General features: G+C 40.1%; 1 protein-coding gene and 1 long non-coding RNA gene across 2 annotated transcripts; one reads left to right on the top strand and one right to left on the bottom strand.

Moving 5' to 3' along the window:
* The first annotated feature begins 290 nt into the window (after positions 1-290).
* Positions 291-19,871, top strand: LOC111246618 (queuine/queuosine transporter SLC35F2-like). Its single transcript, XM_022796494.2, has 5 exons — positions 291-3,692; positions 13,640-14,054; positions 15,306-15,622; positions 17,002-17,218; positions 17,464-19,871. The coding sequence occupies exons 1-5, from the start codon at positions 3,586-3,588 to the stop codon at positions 17,821-17,823; spliced, it is 1,416 nt and encodes a 471-aa protein (XP_022652229.1). The 5' UTR covers positions 291-3,585; the 3' UTR covers positions 17,824-19,871.
* Positions 3,514-6,378, bottom strand: LOC111246621 (uncharacterized). Its single transcript, XR_002671737.2, has 3 exons — positions 5,489-6,378; positions 3,892-4,058; positions 3,514-3,649 (listed from the first exon to the last, which is right to left on the bottom strand). It is a non-coding gene; the product is annotated as an uncharacterized LOC111246621 (long non-coding RNA).
* Positions 19,872-20,017: the final 146 nt, after the last annotated feature.

The raw sequence follows: 20,017 nt of genomic DNA, 5'->3' as shown, positions 1-20,017 counted from the left end.
ATGAGCGGTGGTCGAAATATCGCTGCTTATAAAACTTACACAGATCTACTGATGTAACGAGCAGAAACAAGAAGTAGTAGAGTTTAACGCTGAATACCCCTCGAAGTACTAGCTCAATACCTTCTTCCCAACCGATCGGTGAATTAGTACACGAAATTATATCGTTTCTTTCATTAATATCATGTTATAACCGCGTAGACGATGTGTCGTCAATCTGAACCTCGAAAAGTGATGCGATCAACGTACGATGCTGTATCTCGAATGTCATAGTAAATTTTGTCCACCGGATGTTTCAGATGAAGCGTCCACAGCAGCGAGGACACAGATTGACGACTCGCTCCGAAACACTGAGTATGCTAATCACGCAACAAAGGGCCGGAACCCCTTTAAACTGTTGCTGGCCTGTCTCTGAGCGGTTGAAGTCTCCTGGAGGAGATCTTCTTTATTACAACTATTACTACTGCTGCTGCACTGAACTAAGCGTTTCACTGAACCGCAATAATACTTACGATTTCAAATTCAAACACACTTTTGTTATGTGGGAGAGAGGACTATCAGCGGTATGAGTGTAAAATGTATTACATATTCAGAAATTCATCTCGAATATCTAAAGCATTGCTGATAACATTCGCAGGACCACTGTAGACGTCCTTTAGGCGCAAACATCAGTTAAGATTCAATTCGAGCTATTGTCTTGAGCTAAATGAAGCTTCAATTTTGCATCTTATTTAATCTGAGATTCAAAAAGTGCTGTTTGGATTTTCTCTCCGTATCTGTTCAGACGCAGGTAGATTGGGGTTAACGAAGGGTAAGGAATTAATGACGAATACATTCTTAGCACACAGCCTAAGTGCTCGTCTAACGGGAATTATCTACACATTTTTAAAAGGGTTGGTACGCATTTTTTTTGCGGGGCCGGGGGGGGCACATTGCGGAAAAATATAGTATCATGGTGATCTGTAATTTGCACACCTAAGTGTTAATTGCATTAAGTTAAATACAATTAATTTTCATACTATGCTTTATTTTTGTTATTCATTAGAAGCAGGTAGTTCTTCAGACCGGGCAGAGCGAAGTAACATCTATACAAATAATGGTTGACAATATATCCTTAGACTACTAGCGTGCTTAAACTGGTGTCGATTTACGCCTAATACAGGTATGGCATATAATAATGAGCAATGGCAGAGACTACTGAGTGAGAATGGGTTACGTTAGCATTGATTTCAAGCCAGTAAGCGCAATCCGCTAAATAAGAGCGAAACATTTTTAATAGGGGGTTATAAATGAGTTCATATGTCTGGTTTTTCTTTTCTAATACCAGGCTTTGATTTACTCTGTCGAAAGCACTTTACAGCGTCTTTTTGTAACGTCGTGGAAACGGAAATAAGGTGCGTGCGCGAAGGGGGGAATGGGGAGGGCCTTCAACACTGAGCCAGCAGTGTGAGTGAGAGAGGCTGGGGCTCCTTGTGTATTCTTGGTTGGCCGGCAGCTCTAAGAGACAATTTAGTATAACCAAGAAAAAGTTGGCCGGTAATTCGGAGCTTCTTTACACAAAGAGCTTGTTCTCTGTGATTGCCTCTATTCTACAATGGTGTGTGTTCACGAAGCGCTACTCCCTCCGCTCTTCGCCTCCACTCTGCGGCCAAACGCGCGACGTTGCATTCAGTAGCTGCTGTTGCGAGTGAAAGAGAAGCAGAGAGCCAGCAGGGATAGTCGGGGAAGGAGAGAACGCATGAGGTGCCGCGCCACAGCAGTCACCCCAGCTACCGCCGTACAAACGAATCAAGTTGCGTTCAACGAGGACAGCGGCTGAGTTCCAGCAGACGCAGCATCGCAACTGGGGCAGGCGGGTCGCGGCAAAGCGAAAGGTGCTACTCATCACGGCTCGGCACGGTCGTCTTTCCTCGGCGCGTGCAGTACGTTCCGTCGTGGAGGATTGGAAGAATGGACTCATGGAATGTCCAATTCGAGATCGAGAGCCGCTGCTGCCGCCGCCACTGCCATCCCCTGTTTCAATTGCTATAGCAGCGGAGGAAAAGAGAAAAAGGACAACAAACGGAAACGGCAAGACCAGCCGCTGATGTAATGTTTTCTGTGTGCTAAATGTCGTTGGGCTTTGCCCCTGTGCTATTGCTATGCGATGTGATGCCGCCCAAAGTGAACAGGCAAACCTGAATGCCGTACACAATCGTACGTGGACGAGAGTGTAACAGCAGGAGATGGAGCACTTCTGCTACCTAAGTCTTATCGTGCTTAAAATGCTGCAATTGCTGTGGTGCGCACCCTACTTATCACCCGCGATCACTTGTCGATATAAAATGGTAGTTATTTAAGTATCCGACGTAATTCAAGCCACGAAAACTACTTTACACCCCTTAATACAGTGGATGGCCGTGTGTATGTTTACGTACACGTACATGAAGGACTATAGACGCCTAATGACATGAGCTTGACGGCTTTGGACTACATTGGAGTATTTTGATCAATAGGCCATTCCTTATTTCCATGTAGTCATCCGGCCAGTGGTGTTCCACAGGATCATTTCTCTCCTTTGGAGTAACCTGCCGTGCGTGTTCCTCTCCTGTGTGATATCCTGTTCGGAGAAATTCTAACCGCTATTTGTACAATTAATTACCATATTTGCTTTATCTTTTTCGCTGGCGTGTTGTTTCTTCTCTCTCTTAAAAAATGAAAACGTTTTCATTGCGTCTATGTTACGCCATCGTGTCGCGCGCTAATCGGCGTGCTCGTATTATTGCTATTCCTGCTGACTGACGACGAGTACTGCTTTGACTGCAGTCTGCTGAAGAGTGTTGTTACCTATAGGTTGTGTGATCTCTGAATACTGGCTGTAAGTGTGGTGCGATACATACCGTCAGTGGTGCCGCGTTGGGTCTTGATTTTTAGAAGTGGGATTTTGTGTCTCAGACGGTTGAAGAATACAAACCGTTACGGTCAATATCGGTTACTTGATTCGACGCGGCAACAACGACAACCACGACAACAGTAACAGTAGCAATAAGCACAACATTTAGTTACAAAAATTATTGCAAAGAATATGAACCAAGATAGAAAAACATTCTAGAAGAGGCCGGCATTGCCAAATATCTTTGCTTTAATACTTTTTTACTCTGGACCAGACGTCACCCGAGTAGCGTGGATCGGCAGCAGGCGCTGAGAAGCCACTCAGGTACTTTTTTGGTTATTAAGGGTGTACGCGTCTTGTTCCCTAGTGGTGCTTTGGCAACATCTGGTTACTGCGCGAGGCGAACTCCACAGACCCCTTTCGTCGGCCGCCGACTCTGCCTAATGTTTTATTCTGCCCGGTAACGCTCAAAGCAGTTCAGCTTATTGACGCTGCTCAATACTCCTCGATACTCGATGCTGGCCTTGCTATTTATTCATAGATGTTGATTGGTCTAAAAAACACGATGTAGATCATCGCTGCGCTGATGCCACTACGGTCGAAGGAGAATCAGGGTTGCTACGAGGACGTTCTGTGCACGACCACGACCGCTTCGTAACGGCGGTTGCGAGTGCACGACGTACAGCACGGCACGACGGGCCGTGACACGACAAGCGATGGAGCAGACGGGCTCCCTTGGAGACGTTGCCGAGCGGGACAGCTTCGTTCGTGATGAATACGCTGCGTGTCAGCATCAACAAAAAAAAGAACGCTTCAGTCTGTGGTACGTATTTATTGAAAAATGTTATTGCTGATGAGAAAAAATGACAGTAATCGCGCAAAAAGACAAATTCGTCAAACTGTGTCTGTACTTCAAAGGATATATGTTATTGTGCGATATGATAGGACGCAGTTTCCCTTCTTCATAACGGTAATTTAATGGTAGTAGAGGTGCATTTGTTTTTGCTTTTTATCAAAATTACCGTGCTAAATGGCGTCAATTTTTTGGTAGAACTGACGGAACGATTTTCTCTTCTTATTACATGCGGAAACTTGCGAGTGACAATAGTCTGCGATCAGTTCGTGTGTCGTCATTGTGAGCCAAACAAAACACAATGCGAGCTTCGTAAGATGATCCTATTTATTTCGCCTGCGGGACAAAAGTTACTCCTTTCGAAGTTTTACTGTTAGTTAAAATTCTAGATCTATCTGGTCGTTAGACTTTTCAAGTTGTTTAAGCCCAACAGATTGCGAATAGGACGCAAACTGCATGGAATTACGAGATTAAATAGAAGACAGGTAACAAGCTATAATTTTTCCCAATTTAATTATTAGAAAGAGGCGACAATACAATAGTAAACAGATTTACTATTTAGGTAGAAAAATTGCATAAAGATTACAACTCTCAACTTTCGAAAAAACTTGCACAAGAAATATGATTTGCAAAGAATTAAAGGACAAAATGATCTGACGATTTTTAAAAGTTAATAATTTAAGAGCGCTTATTATGAAATGTCTTATTATTAAACAAATAAACGTCCGAGTCCCCTCTGTCAATGGGCAAGACGTCCTTTCTAACTTGAAGTTAACCCCAAATCTACAACAACAAAGCTAACGTTGTGTCTCTGTTACGGAAAAGTTCTCCATGATGTAGCATTTTGATTTTTTCAAACATAGCTTCTTCTAAAGAGGCCTCTGCAATTGCGCAACAAAGGAATGATTTGGCCATTTTTTTACATCCGTTCCCATTTAGCCAATGATAAATATATATGTTACGTAAATAAATAGATAATGCCACTTGAAGTATGAACGATTCGATAACAAACTACTAAATGGAGTCAAGACACGTATAGGTAACTGGCGCTTCTATCGAAATCGATTAAACCGATTTTATAGAAAAGTAAAAGGTAAACACGCGTCCTAGGCAAGAAGGTCAATTACTATCTGTTGGTCACAACATGTGAGTACAACATTTATAGGTTGAATGACTTCGAAGTTTAGCAGTGGACCTATGATAGAATCGTATGAAATTGAAAGCAAGTCAGGGTTGATCGCTCAGACAAAAATACTCGTATGACGGATTGGTCAGATTCTCTATTAGCGATACTCACACGTAAACAAACGTGATCCCTGTGCGTCAGTATTTATACAAAATACATTGTCTTTCCCCCATAGTTTGCACTCGAATAATTAAACAGTGCTATGTCAACACGGCACTTCAGGTTCAGATAACTCTCGTATAGTTCATACGGTTACGCGGCAGTCTGTTCGAAATATTTGCTAATGAATTGTCGTCCGCTACCTCATAACTGGCGTTTATCGAAAACGTAAGGGATATACTACAGATTAGGTAAAGGTTCGAGGGCCTCTCGGCTACAAAGAGGAGCGATGCGATGTATTCTAAGGTATTTCATCCTTATATATATCCCTGTAGTTCAATCAGACTTGCACAGATAAAAATAGAATGCTAAACGAGGAAAACTCATAGATCAACTCCAACAAGTCATTAATCGACCGGTTTTAGGGAAACGTCTGTTATGAAAAAATCTGTAAATAGGTTTTTATATTGTTTTAACCTACCTATCTTAAGGCACTCAAAAGAATTTATTTCAAGTAGATTCTGATATCCAGATCTGTCTCGGTGATTATGCAGTAGGTAGCGTATTCGCCTGCTAAACTTGTGGACACACTTTGTTCCGGGAATCAACCGTTCGGTGGAACGCCTCATACGATACCGGACGTAAAACTCAAACCATTTAAGATGCCAGACGTAGCGGAAAAATATTCACCTGGTAATCAAGAGATTACTTGTATAGATGTTGCTACTTTTCAAACGCACATCTCTCGTTTCTACAAATCAAAAGATCGTTAGAGTCCTTAATTTAGCAGAACTAAGGCAGTTGTGTTCTTCAAGACAAATGATAACAACTGCAAAACACTCAGGTCTATATGACGTTTGTAGCTTCAAGCCAACGTCTTGCGGTATTCTTTCGAAGGTTCTGTGGGCGCCTTACGGAATAAGGTATACATCGTTTTCAAAGATATATGGCAAAGCAGAAAACGACCTATCATTTGATCCCGAGTCTCTAGAAGAGACAAAGATAAAGACCATAGGCAAGTCTTCAAATGTATCTGTCTTTCCGGTAAATACAAAAAGGGCCACAGCTGGGCTAAGTAAGACATCGCAGAAAGTAAGTGTGTATATAAACTAATAATATGCACTTATCTTATGTACACCACCTCAATAACTGTCTCTCCTTTAGAATGTATGTGGCACATAGATTCTAAAAACATTAAGTGACGTTTTCGGTACTAACAATAGAGGTATTCTTTTATTGTCGTTTATTTGATAAACGATACAGCTTGGGATATTTAGGACAAACGTTCAAGAATACGAAGGGAAACATTTTGCCAAGTTGGATTTCCCAAATATAAGTTCGTTGTCATAATAAAACGATATTTCTAATTTTATAAACCCGTTCTTTTTAGCAAGCAGAGCATCACTGAGACAGAGCAAGGACACATTATTTGGCCCGTTTGTTATTTCTCCATCACCGTAAAACTATAGTTGTCAACTTGGTTTAGATAGCGTTCATTTCAGAAAGCAAGGGCTGCCGCCAGATTTACGGGTTCAAATTCTATATACGCTTTACTTATTTGATATCACGATTTCAAATTGCATTTTTTTAATATGCTCGTTTCAGTTTTCTCTAGGAATCACAAATCTCTGTAGACCCCTTCCGTTTAGGAGTCTACATCATAGACACAAGTCAGTCTTTGCCTTAAAACAATTAGCTGCGGAATATTACAGGATATCCCTGTAATAATCCTGCAAATGTAGGACTCTGCAGTGTTTAGTGACCTTTAAAAATAGCACAGTTTAATAGTCTTTTGATTTGGTTTTGTTCGATACATTTCGGTGAATATACATGTATTTTTTTTTATTGAATAGGATTCGTCACTTGTGCTGGTATGAAATCTCTTGAATAGATTGATTTTGCTAGAAACTAACTATAACTACTACTAACTACTATAAGTAGAAAACTACAACACCGCGTTATTAGTCGCGTTCGTAACACTATAGAATGAAAAAGAAAAATCCATAAGTAAACTTGTGTTTCTGCGTATGTTTTCAAAGTTATGTTAAAATGAAGCCAACGCCTAAAAATATCTTTCTAAGATGTTTTTTTTACCGGAAATCCGAGTTGGACTCTATTAGTTCACCTAAGAGTTAAGTAGCAGCAAAGGTGTACGGAAGCAATGATGAATTTCATGAGTTTTTTTTATTTCATTACACACGTATTTTTTTTCTCTATGTGTCGATGGTAACAAGTAAAGAACTGCTCGCTATTGAAACATACTGTTAATGAAGAAAAGACAAGAACTTGGCCTAATCGTAAACTGATTTGCCTCTAAGACCCTTCAGCAGATTGATGTGTTCACAAAATATAAATTTCTTCTTTAGAGTTGCGTTATCTCCAAACGATAATTGGGAAAGAAGCATTTTCTCATGCTAAAAAGGAAGCTGAAAAATTATAATCACGAACCAAAAGTGGTAAAATATACATGGAAACGATTATCGGTCGTTAGCTACTGGTGATCTCAGGCCTCAAACAGGATAAGCGGCCGCAGGTACAGACCCATGATTGGATTACCGAAGAAGTGGACAGATGACTGAAACCCAAATTTTATGGAACAATTCCTGTCGATGACGCGAGGGTTTAAATCGGAGAGCGCATGTTGACCCTTATGGATGCATTGATATTTTCATCTGCTGTCTATATAGCCAAGCGGAGTGTCCCGAAGGAAGAGTGTGCGCAGTTTCTGGAAGCAGCTCTCTCTTGGAAGCTAAGACAGACCAGAGAATATGGTACACAGGATATATTTGATATAGATCAGTCATACGCAACACAAGCTAAATGTGTGTCAAAAAAAATAATTTCCGCTGACAGCAGCTTTATTAGGTCCACGACCATAAAGGCTAAACGTCGTATTAATGGCCTCGATACATACCGAATAGATAGTAAAAGAGATAGGAACAAAGTTTCCTCAAATATAATTCATTTCATTGACTAAAATGATAAAATAGCACAACTTGAAGTTAAACAAAGGTGTAGAAGTAGGTATGACAGAATAAAGAAAATGAGCGGTTGTTTCTCGCTCTACTGTCGGGATTGCTACGAATACGAGGCACTTTGTCAACGGAAACAGGTAACTCAGATCGTATATTTTAAAAGAGCCCCAACATGTTGCCCAAACTCCAGAATAAAATGAATAATACTAACTAGGCCGCCATTTAGAGACGATATCGCGCTAACTTACTAATCAGAGGGGTAACTTGAATGGCCTAAGGATGATAATTTAACAGAGCAAACTCGTTCGATTACCTTTTTCTATGCCATAAGTTGTGGACCGGACAAATTAAATAGACACTAGTCTAGTATAGACAAAACGCGCATTTTTCTAGTTAACCTTCCGGACATGCGTTCCCTTTCAACAAGATAATGGCAGAGTCAACAATTTTTTGTCGAAAATTGAGCCGAAATTGGATTAGTGTGACTTAAATGTATTTTTAAATATCATAAACATTTTATATATTGTTGTTTTACTGCTTCGGTTCCATCGCATCATATCTGAGGTTAATCATACTTTCAACAGATAAGATCTATCACTAAGTTTCGGTCTTAATCTGTAAATATCAGTTTTGTGTACGGAACGACCTGAGATGAGCTTCGAATAGATTTCATATCACGATCTTCTTCTTCTTCTTCAAAAAGAAAAAGATGAACGTATGTTAGCAGTAAACGGAATTAGCATCCAGCAACGTTTCACTATTTTAAAAATCTGCCTGTTAATCGGGTGTTGTGAGACGCTGCGGCCAGCAACCGAACTGGTGAAGTATGATTTGTTAGCAAAAATACTTCACGCTGAGGCTTCGAGGTATTCGAGAAGGTTTCTTTTGTGTTATTCGTAAGCTGGCCTAAGTGCATCACATTTGTTAGGCTAGACAGTATTTGTTACCTCATGAGTGATAGTAAGAATTAGCACAGCCCAATATAGGTGTTAACTAATACCTCGTAGTGTACTTTGAGCGATCTGACTTTGGCCGGAACAGTTACACTTCCATAGCATTTAAATCAAATGGATCCAAAATCGTTTATAGCCAAAGACGAATCTAAATAGTTGGTTTCATAGTAGTTATTTGTGTGCTATCCAATGTCAACCCGGACCGCACAGACCTAAATAGCACTATAGTGGCTTCACTGATATTAATACCAACCTGTTGAATTGTAGTCGTGACCCAATGAGAGCAATTAGACGGCTCTTTTTTGAGTGCAGTCTTTTGTACAACGTATGCAAAAGGCTAATGTCGTCTGCATAGCAAATCGGCTCGAAACTGGAATTTAGTGATGTGAAACCAAAATTAAGATTATGGATATGAGCGGGCCTGGAGTAGACCCTGCGGCAGTCACTCCCCTTACGACGTTTTACCTTCCGGATAACGCTTCTCCGATACGGACTGTATTTTCTCTACCAGTAAAATACGATGTTAAGTATTTTCAGACATCTCTATTTGAAAGGAAGCATATTGAGAAATTCCCATGAAACTTTGGATTGATATAGAATCGAATGCTTTGGCATATTGAGTTATGTTATTGTTCACGCACCTCAATCGTAGCTTCTTACTGTGGCGCGTTTATTCAAACAAAGCTGAGAAGAGGATAAATGATAGTGCGGCCCGCCATGGTAGGACGTGCTTAGCCAGCAATTAAACAGCCTCAAAGGGGTCAATGAGATCTGTCGTTGCTTAACTTGATAACCAATTAGTCTAAAATGTTTGTTAGAGAACTTCAAGGGTATATCATCAAAAATGAAACTAAGATGGTCTACATCAATAGCTGGCAAGATATGAGCCAAGGTATTCGTATAACTCTAATTATCAGGCCATTTGATTCAGACCGACGGGCTGGAGCGGGCACTTGTTCATGCTTTACGTCTTTATTATTTTATTAATTTTAGCCCAAATATGCGCAGACATGCCCCTGATAGTTAAGCCATTGGATCCATTAATTAAAAAAAAAACACCTTTCATTTTTGTCATATACTTTTTAATAGAGTTATTATAAAGGAAATGTTCACTGCTTTATTTTTAGAGGCTTTTTCTGATTCTGAACATTTCCTTTCCCTTTTGCATTCACCCGAAAATACGTACGTAGTTTTTCATTTTTGAATACACGCTATACTTTGGCCATTCAGCCTGTACACTATGCTCTTCGGACAGAAACCCGTTTATTTTGAATGGATTAAGTATATGGTCATCCAAACGTTTTTCGAATGTGTGCGATTATCAGTCATATTGCGGGACAATAGATGGTAACTTTGGTAAGCAGGGCTGTGTCAAAAACGCGTGTAATTAAAAGTTTAAAACATTCCTAAGCTTTACCATCATCGTAAGAACGACAGGCTAAAACGGTTCCAAATTGAGACTTTTCTTATAAGTTACCGTTATAAGAACTACCTTATTTAAAAAGTTACCTAATCTTCTTAACGTTACATTTGGAAGACCCAAGTTACCTAAGCTCTAAGCTTTAAGCTGCTGTTTGCTAAAGTATGAGGGCAAGTAAACAGCTACATTGCAGCCAAGGCAAGCGGGCCCTTTGTGCAGCAGTCTTCTTATGCTACGTAGAGTTACGCTCTTTTAGCAGCTCCTTAGGGAATCGGCCGGTGTTTTGCAGGGTTTCTCGCTGACGGTAGACACCTGTTTCAGTGACGAATAGAGTATCCAAGGTACACATTCATCTACGTGCCGAATGATTAGTACCTTGAGCGTTGATTTCCTCTGGCTGAGGAGAGAACGTCGTTAATAGAAGCAACTTTCTCCCCTTTAGTGCTTGTACAGAAATCGTTTTCTATATGTCTGTCTGCGATACTCTGCTAAAGAAACCTACCATTAATGATCTGATGAAGCCTACTTTTCTTTAGGCAAGCCTATTTCGAGGTCAGAGAACTGGGACATAACTTAGCGAGGCCCATAGTTGTTACTACTGTCTTTTTAAAGAATCAGTAGCCTTATCGCAGTGTCCTGATATTGCATGGACCAAAACATTCCATAAATTATCGTAATTTATAGGAGAAAACTATAGAGGTTGTCGGTTCCTCAAGCAATGATTTCTATCACTGGGTGCGATTCATTGTGAACTGCATCATTCAGCTATAGAAAAGCTATCACAAGTGAAGTAAAAACTTTTACCTTAATTTTTTAAGCGACGATTATGGGGTCACAGAGCTTGCTCAAATTTGCTGTTTGAAGCTTACATTTTAGTTTGCATTTAATTACAAAAAAATCTTTCATTGAGCTGTTAGCCTAGCAAGTAAAAATGCTGAGGGACGTTTAGCCGAGAGTATCGTGTTTTATTCTCGAATTCTACGTCCTGTATCTCCAACGCAAGCGAAAGTCTGTTTACGCCCACGTTAGAACCCACACCACAGCGTGTCCCTGAGGTTAGCAGGCAATTATGTTATTCATTCAACTTCCACGTCGGAATTATCAAACAATACCTTTCTATACAATTAGTGTATAAGCCGTAATCCCAAGTTCCACACATGACAAGACAAATAATTCTGTTTTATTAACATACGCCATATGTTTGCCGCAATTAGTAAGATACAACATACGTACAATATATGAGTGTATCGCAACAAATAAGTAAAGAGTATTAAAAAAAGAAGAGGTTAGTTTGCCAAAAAAACAAAAGAAAATGCCAAATTTACTTACGTTTGGTTACATGACAAAGTTTAATGAAACCTTGCTATGCTCTGTTTGCATTGTTACTTTCGATCGATTCTTTGCGCTGATTGATTTTTTAATAACTGGAATGACTTCCTTCATACAAATAGACCATTTGAGAAATTGTTAAAAGTCGCAAGGTTTCTCATATTTTGTAAATCAGAGCTTTTACCAGAAAGAAAGCTAAGGCGTGCACCTTCTGCAGATGATTTCACCAAAATGTGCTACTTTCAAGTCTGCTCCATTTGTAGATTTTATACTGTAGTGTATTTACTCCACAAATAGAAGGAGGTAATTGACTTGAAAAGTCTTTAGTGAAGACTGTACGTGGTGTTTATTTTCGTATACGCAGATTAGAATATCCAGTCTCACTATCGACCATAAATCTTACCGCAATATAAAATTGTTGCAAAAAAAATTGTTTGCAAAAAAATTGTTTGCATAAAATGGATTTTTTCAAGAATTTAAAAAACTAATGTTGCGTAATTTAAGCATCAGTATTAACAGGCACAATCAATATTCTGCGACAGAATAGTGCCTTACTTTTATATAGCCGTACCAAATCCATCAACTTGATGCATATATATAAACAACGAGCCTTAGTTGATATGGAATGATAGGTCTACAATCGCAGTATAAGTTTTCTTCTGACTGTTCGCGACAAAACTTAAATGAATGCTTAGCTTCCTAAGAAAAAGTTGGACCTTAATCAATCTCATTAGATTATTCAACCCCATGCTTTGAGGACTATGCGGCGTACAAACTTTAACATTGAACGTAGCGGCTTGCAATGGCCTTAAAGCCGAGCGATTTCTCCGAATGATTATATTCAACCAATTGCTGACCAAAATGTCGATTAAATTGCTGCTTAAATAAAGCGTATTTAGGTTATGCCTATATAAATATTCCTTATCTAGAAATACACATGTCTAAACTATTTGACGTTATATATACCCATCTATTGAGTGTTTCTGAAAAATGGCAAAAACCTCATTACAAGGGTACTTTACTAATTCTATATGTGTGTGTAGATTCGGCTACCCAAGTCAAATGTTTCAACGACATTTCAGGTCCAGGAAGTGTCATTTCTAACAATTACGTAATATAGTCACCATTCACTGAAACTGTAGCTACAATCCGGGACCTAAAATCACTAACTAGTCGTTTCCAAACTATTTATACTATTTCACAAATAATGTTTTAATTGTAACCGTGCATCAAGCGATATTGGTAGACGTAAACTTGTTTACATTTCACTGGAATACGCGACATGCAGACATTTTCGGCTGTGGTAAATTTCAGGTTGATAGCAGGCCAAAAGTCCTAGAAACGGCTCGGAAAATCCAAAAAGTGTAAAAGGTTTCAAAACAACGAACCATAACTGGAGCCTAATTAACTCTGGACAGTCACAATCGGCTATCAATATTATCTTCTTTAAAATGGCCGTTAACTTTTGTATGAAAACTTGGATGTATTTAAGATGGCTTTTTGAGCCATCTTTATGAACTCTTGAGCGCTATTAATTCGAACTTTATCAAGAATTTTCCGATTCGGCTTATGGAAATCCTTTTTAGATTCCCCGGAAGCCGCACAAAAACTAACGATAACGTAGACCGTCAATTTCGTACAAGAAATAAGTTTCCTTTTTTTATTTTGGTGGGGATTTTTTCAATGCGGCAAGATTGGATTTCAGCTGTGAAAATTTTGTTTTTAACAGACAATCGTATGTCAAATCCACAAGTTGTACAGAGAGCATTGATTTTATTAGAAAACGCTATAGCTTTCCTCTTATATTGATTAACTTTAGTGCCATATTTAGTTGTATTATACCTCGAAAAGTCTCAGACGAAGTTAGGTTATCATTATTCAATTTAAACACGATTATCACAACTTGCCGTTATTAATTTTGGTGCTTTTTCACTCACCTTTCTATTCATTTACAGCAATACGCTCAAATCGGTAATATGCGGCCAGTTGGCATCTGTGCTGGTTTGTGGGACGGCGTACTGTCTGCAAGATATCAAGTCCGTCCACCGTTCGCGGGATGCAGCGAAGGACAGCAGCAGTGGCCTCAGCAGCCTTTCCGAAGCAGGAACTGACACCAGCGGGGGCGGGGGATTGGCAGTTGGAGCTGGAAGTGGAAGCATCACCAGCTTATCCGCAACGCTTGTGTTTCCTACGTACGTGATTATGTTCCTTATTTTTATTCCGTTTTTGGCCTGTCGACGAGGGGAGAACTCGCTACTCAACGTGATGCGAGGTCGAGGTGTCAAATATTTTGTAGTAGCAGCAATAGATGTCGAGGCCAACTATCTCATCCTTCACGCCTACAAATATACGACTCTGCCCAGCGTACAGGTAAGAGCAAGCAAGCACAAAAGTGTACTGGCTAGGTGTCCTGACAAAGATCATGTCTGTGTGTGCGTAAGGCCACTTCGTTACAATAGTATATTTCTTTGATTTCTCCTGTTACAGCACGCTGGCCTAAAAGACGGAGGTTGGTGGATATAAGTGTAGCTCCGAAAGCTGCCTGTTAAACACTAGTTATATAGGGTAACGTTTTTCGAAAACGGAGAATAGTCCTTACCTCTTTTCAAGCAGAAAGATGCTTTGACTGTAACAAAAACATTCCCTTAAGAAAAATAATCTCCGGAAAGGAATGTCGCTTGTCATGTTCCGGGAACTGTTATTATGATGACATTATCCAATCGAAGTTACATTACGCCGGCCCGTTCACTTTGTGGTAGCAGCATTCGGAGGTCCTGATATAGTTTCTCTACAACGCACCGAAAACATTGACGTCTCCTTCGTCGTAGTTGGTCGCAGTCTTAAGGTAACTGTGGCAAAAATGAAAAAAGACCAAAAATTCCAAACCTTCAGCCGCTGATGTAATGGCTCTAAGTCAAAGAGCCGCGTGAGTCTTGGTCCCATCGAATTCGGCCGCGTTGGATTTTAGTTCAAATACGCCCCCCTGATTTATTATTGGTTTGGTACAGCTGTCTTTAGAAGGCAGCCTTGTGTGGACTGTATCAATGTCTCTATTCCGCGATGGGCCACTGGAGCGCGGTCTGTTTGATCCGAATCACAATTAGTCCTTTTCTTCTGAACATCGACGAAAAGAAACAGATGGACTGAACTAGTGGGTAGAGGTATATCTATCTTGACAGCAGCTTTACATTTACGAGATATCTGCACAATAGCTGAAAAAAGTTCGTAGATGCGGGAATCGAATCGAGGTGGGAAACGAGGAAACTGCTAGCGTTTCACGATAAACGAATTTCTGCAATAAAACTATTCTGTAATTGCACTCCAACGAACCTATACAAAGCCGTATTGTATTGTAACGCCATATTTACAGCAAAACTTACTTGTCGTTAGATAAGTTGCCTATAATTTACTTTTCTAACAAACAGTTTTGATTAAAAAATCCACATGGCGAATCAACAACAACAAAGAGAACAGACTTTTCACTTATTATCGAATATGCATTTGAGTGTATACGGAACATCTGTTTGTGCTACAAGTGAAAGCAAAAAAGGTCAAATTTAATGGAAACAACAACTTGTAACCTTACTTATGGTATTTTTTTTTTATCTGTCTTTGTTGCAGATGTTAGATTGTTTTAGCATCCCAATTGTGCTGGCATTATCATGGCTATTTCTAAAGGTTCGCTACAAAATTGTCCATATAAGCGGTGTCGGGATCTGTCTGTTGGGTATCGGCTCGCTTGTATGGAGCAACGTCCTAGAGTACAACAATACGACTCCACAGAATCGTCTGTTTGGAGATATGCTGTGCCTATCTGCAGGGGCGCTTTACGGCGTTTCAAATGTCCTGCAGGAGTTTACGGTTAAAGCATTCTCAGGAAGTGTAGAATTTCTTGCCATGATTGGCCTCTTTGCAAGTGCGATAAGTGGGATACAGATGTAAGTATGGTAGACAGCAAATTATTAATCTAACTAGCTTGGTCTTCATCAATCATTATAAAGTAATTTAGTAATTCAAATAGAATTTTTCATGAGCTTCTCTTCCGGTGGAATTATTAATTACAAATGAGGATAATGATCTTATAACATATACGTGTTTTTTTCGTTTTGGGAATATTATATAGCGTCCTTAATAGAAGTTATTTTATTTGCTGCGACACTTATTATTTGATGCGTCGGCCTAATTAGACTAGCAGAGATAGTTTTTAGAGGACCTCTAAATAATCTTCATTATAACAAGACGACGTTGGTGCTTCCTAAGGGTGTTGATCGAAAGTAATAGCTCAGCTGCGCTTAAAGTTGGCTGCGCGTCAACTGTAGTATGAGGTAGAAAAACTGGTGAGAAAAACCAGAGGGCATACGAAGTTAGAGCGAGGGCTAACACGTAGAAGTCCCTGACGGGAGCACTCTCCGTTAATGCTACATCAGTTATGGACGAAGCCAGCAGTGAATGTTACGTGTTTCTATCCAGAACAGGAGCCGTGAGGTTTTTGTTGAAGCTGTTTCTTTCGAAAAGAATGTCTACTAACGTATTCTATCAATCACACCAAGCCCCAGCAGTATGACTAAGTGCGCTATGGTTACAATGGCGCAAAAACTAACGATTCGGAACGAAGAACCATAGCGTTCACTGCGGCGTGCGCCCCGAAGACTTTTCTAGTAAAAGACTCGAAAATGTGTTTAATGTGTATCCTCTTAATATAGAGGTCAGTACTTCGCCAAAGGTCACTTTTTTTGCATAATGTTTGATAGCATAATATCCACTACATTCAGTTATTTGTTTTCTATAGGTGTAGTATGACCGTTGCTTCCCGTAGAAACGTTCGATTACTTTTTATCAGCGTACCAATTGCTTTTAATAGACAAAGTCGATTGTAAAGCCCGATCGATTAGGTAATCTCTTTTAATGATCGCATGATAAAGAGAAGATCTGAGATGGTAAATTTTGGATGGATTTTACGGCCGCTGTTTACCATGTGAAATATCCAATAGTTGTCAGGCCAAGTGCAACGCTCATTGAATCTTCCAGTGGACTTCCGTCAAACGGTAACGCAGCGTATTCCCATTACTTTTGAGTAAACGCTGTACAGGTTGCCAACGGGTGCGACCCTTCAAACATATTCTTATACAAATTGCATTTAGTACACAAACGTCAGAATGAAGATGCGTGCTTGTCCACGATGCTTTTCTAAATTTGATTATGAGTACGGTCGTTACAAAGCTAAGTATGTGCTTGTTAATGTACTTCTTTTTTGCTAAATGTGTTCTTCTTCAACCTGTTTTGCTTGAACTTTTCTCCTACGTGTCTGAATCCATAGGGCAATTTTGGAATTGGATGCGGTACAGATAGCGCTTTCGCTACCGCCACCCCAACAGCTGCCACTGATTGGATTCTGTTTTTGTCAGACTCTGATGTATCTGTTTGCTGCTATTGTTATTGCCAATTCGTCTGCTACAGCGCTCAACCTTTCCCTATTATCCGCCGACGGGCTGTCACTTCTCGGTTATTACTACATACTCAATAAGACCTTTGGGGTTAGTATGATCTACTTGATTTTATAACCATGTATATATGCGTCTATAGATATGTGGGACAACGCAAGAAAACGCAGTAAATAAATATACTTTGATATCTTCGCCTAGAACTGATCTAATTATGCGTAGATTCGTTGACATTTGAATAATGGCTGCGATACCGGCATTATCTTCATGTCTCAAGGGCTATATGTATTTCTTGATATGTACTAATTTATTTTCCTTTCGATTTCCTTCGTATTTAGCTGCATTATCTCTACGTCGTATCTCTGTCATTGGTGCTAACAGGCGTCATCCTGTTCAATGTGGCGCCTACACCCCTTGGCTGTCTTGTAAATATCCGTTTGGCCAACCAGCATCTGCATTCACGGCTCAGCGTGGCCGTCCAACTAGACCCAGACAACGCGGGCGAATCAGAAACCCTTCAACCAGCAGACAGCTGTGACCAAAGTTTAGCCAATGGCAAGCATCACCAGCATCATTATCCGAATCATCCTCGGCCACTTCAGTATGGACAGCATTATCATCTTCACCTGCATCACCATCAGAGCGCGGCCGATACTATTCCATGCGGCCGTGTAGCCGATTACGACCTGCTCAGATAGTACCGCGCAACCCCATCCACCGTCGTTGATCAGCAATCGCTTGGCCACCTGCGAATCAACCAAAATCAACTCTTCCATCATCAGCCAGAGCAACAGCAGCAGCAGCAGCATCAATGCTCTTATCCGTATCAGTATCAACAGCATTCGCGTTCTCATCATCCTCTATATGCCCATGGCTTTGTCATTTTACGCGGGGATGGGAAGGTCATTTCGACGACGTCAACGACAGGAACAACAGCAGCTGCCGCAACGACGACAGTGAGGACAAACTCAACAGGCGCGTCCGTAGTCTCGATGACAAAGACAACTGCGGATAGCAGCTGCAGCAATAGCAACACTAATCGATGCTTCGGTATATCGGCGACCCGTAGCGTTAGTGTATGACATTCAGTAATTTCACAACAGTTGACCAACCACAAGAGGACAACAAAAAAAGAAAGGAACAAAATATATAGACGAGATTTTCTCTTAATAATCATCGTTAGTTCATTTTCCGTAAAACTCGATATGATCGAGTTCTTTTGTGGTAAGCACGTTAGCTTTATATGACGCGGACCCCTTCCATTCCGGCCTTTGTGAACAAGTCCGTGTGCACTCGGCGCACTTCGTTGCTCAGTGAGGTTTCTTGTGGAAGCAACGGGGGCAGGCGAGACAGAAAGTTAATGCTCGTTTTTCGATACTCGAGGTGACAAAAAAACAGCTGTGAAAATAAAAAAAAAGCCGGATGCGACCTTAAGGTCGACGACAGAAAGGCTAGGTCAAATGTAAGATGGTCATTTTTCAGTTCAACGGCTCTCATTGATAATGCTCTCTATAATAATTCAGCGCACATTGCCAGCCATAACCGTAACGATATGAGGAACTGATTGATTTCGCGGTTGTTGAAATCGATCATGCAGTGATTTGCCACTGGATTCGTTCGTATCGCGCATATCTGTGTGTAGTGGCGTTTTTCTACCGGAGGCAAAATATTACACAATACGTATAGTCATGACAGAAAAATGGTTGAAATTTTCAAGGGTTGGCATAATCCCGAAAAGCTGATGGGCACAATCCTCCGCCTTCTGCGCCAAAAGGCCGTGGCGGTAAGTATTAATTATTCGGTAATTATAAGATGATGTCGTCGTAGGTTAGAAAATTTGTCACGATTAATTAACAACGAGAATTACATTAATATAATAGAGTATTGTGACACCAGATTCACACAAAATGTTCATGTGATATATGACGATAGGGGCAACACGAAGCGTACGCTATGACAGAGGCGGTCGCACCGGCTGGCTGACTTCCGGTGCGCCCCCTTTTTCGCGCTGGAAGTCGAACGTACGACAAATAATAACGAAATAAAATTATGCGTTTTCCGCATAACGTAACAAGGGCTCAAAAAGTGATGATGGCGTGCGGTGATAATCTCCACCATGAATGAAAAAAAAAACTATTATATATTAAGTAATAACTAATTAAGGTTAACTAATATACAAAGCAATTTATATCACTCCGTAAGCAGAAAGAAAGGGCAAGATGACTAATTTTAAAGATTGTATAAATTACCAAAACGGTAATGCCGTAATGGTAAAAAAACAAAGACGATTGCCGCAAAAAGCCAATAGAAAATAGCTAAAATAAAACACATAAGCTTGGCCAAAACGTTAAGGACGGCCAGACAGAATAGATGCTTACTTTTCGTGCTCTTGGTTCTGGGTTGTCAGCACAACGAGATGATACTAAACTATCTAATAGGAAAATGACGACCCGTTTGTTGAAACAAGAAAGAAACCACATAGACGACAAAATAACGCTAGCTTGTCTGGGAATCAGCGTAACAGCTGGCATATATTCTTAATATGAACAAACAAAAGCTCCTAGCGATTGATGACTATTGAATGTATGACTGAGCGCTAATGCTGATAAGGAAAAGAATACCAAAAAGGCAGACGGAGAAACGTATGAATGTGATGCTTCATAATGAAGTGTATTACGGATGAATAAATTTTCTTACTAAAGTACAATCCTAACAAGGTTTGTAGCAAAGTTTTCTTTAAATGAAACTTGACTATCTTTTGTTTTGGGTAAGACCTCCTTATTGGGCGCGAATCCTTCGTCGTTGTTATTCGTTAAGCACAATTTCCTTCTATTTGTAGTCGTCGTTAATCAATAGTTTGGTGCTTGGTAGGCTATAATGATAGGACATTGA

Source organism: Varroa destructor, unplaced genomic scaffold (assembly GCF_002443255.2).
Source record: "Varroa destructor unplaced genomic scaffold, Vdes_3.0 BEIS01000003.1, whole genome shotgun sequence".
Classification (NCBI taxonomy): Eukaryota; Metazoa; Arthropoda; class Arachnida; order Mesostigmata; family Varroidae; genus Varroa; species Varroa destructor.
Note: the sequence above shows the minus strand (reverse complement) of the source record. Positions and strands in the feature narration are given on the sequence as shown.

Coding starts and splice junctions, on each gene's coding strand:
- LOC111246618 (XM_022796494.2), top strand. CDS start 3,586: ATGGAGCAGACGGGCTCCCTTGGAGACGTTGCCGAGCGGGACAGCTTC. Junction 14,055..15,305: donor CGACTCTGCCCAGCGTACAG/GTAAGAGCAAGC, acceptor TCTTTGTTGCAG/ATGTTAGATTGTTTTAGCAT. Junction 17,219..17,463: donor TACTCAATAAGACCTTTGGG/GTTAGTATGATC, acceptor CTTCGTATTTAG/CTGCATTATCTCTACGTCGT.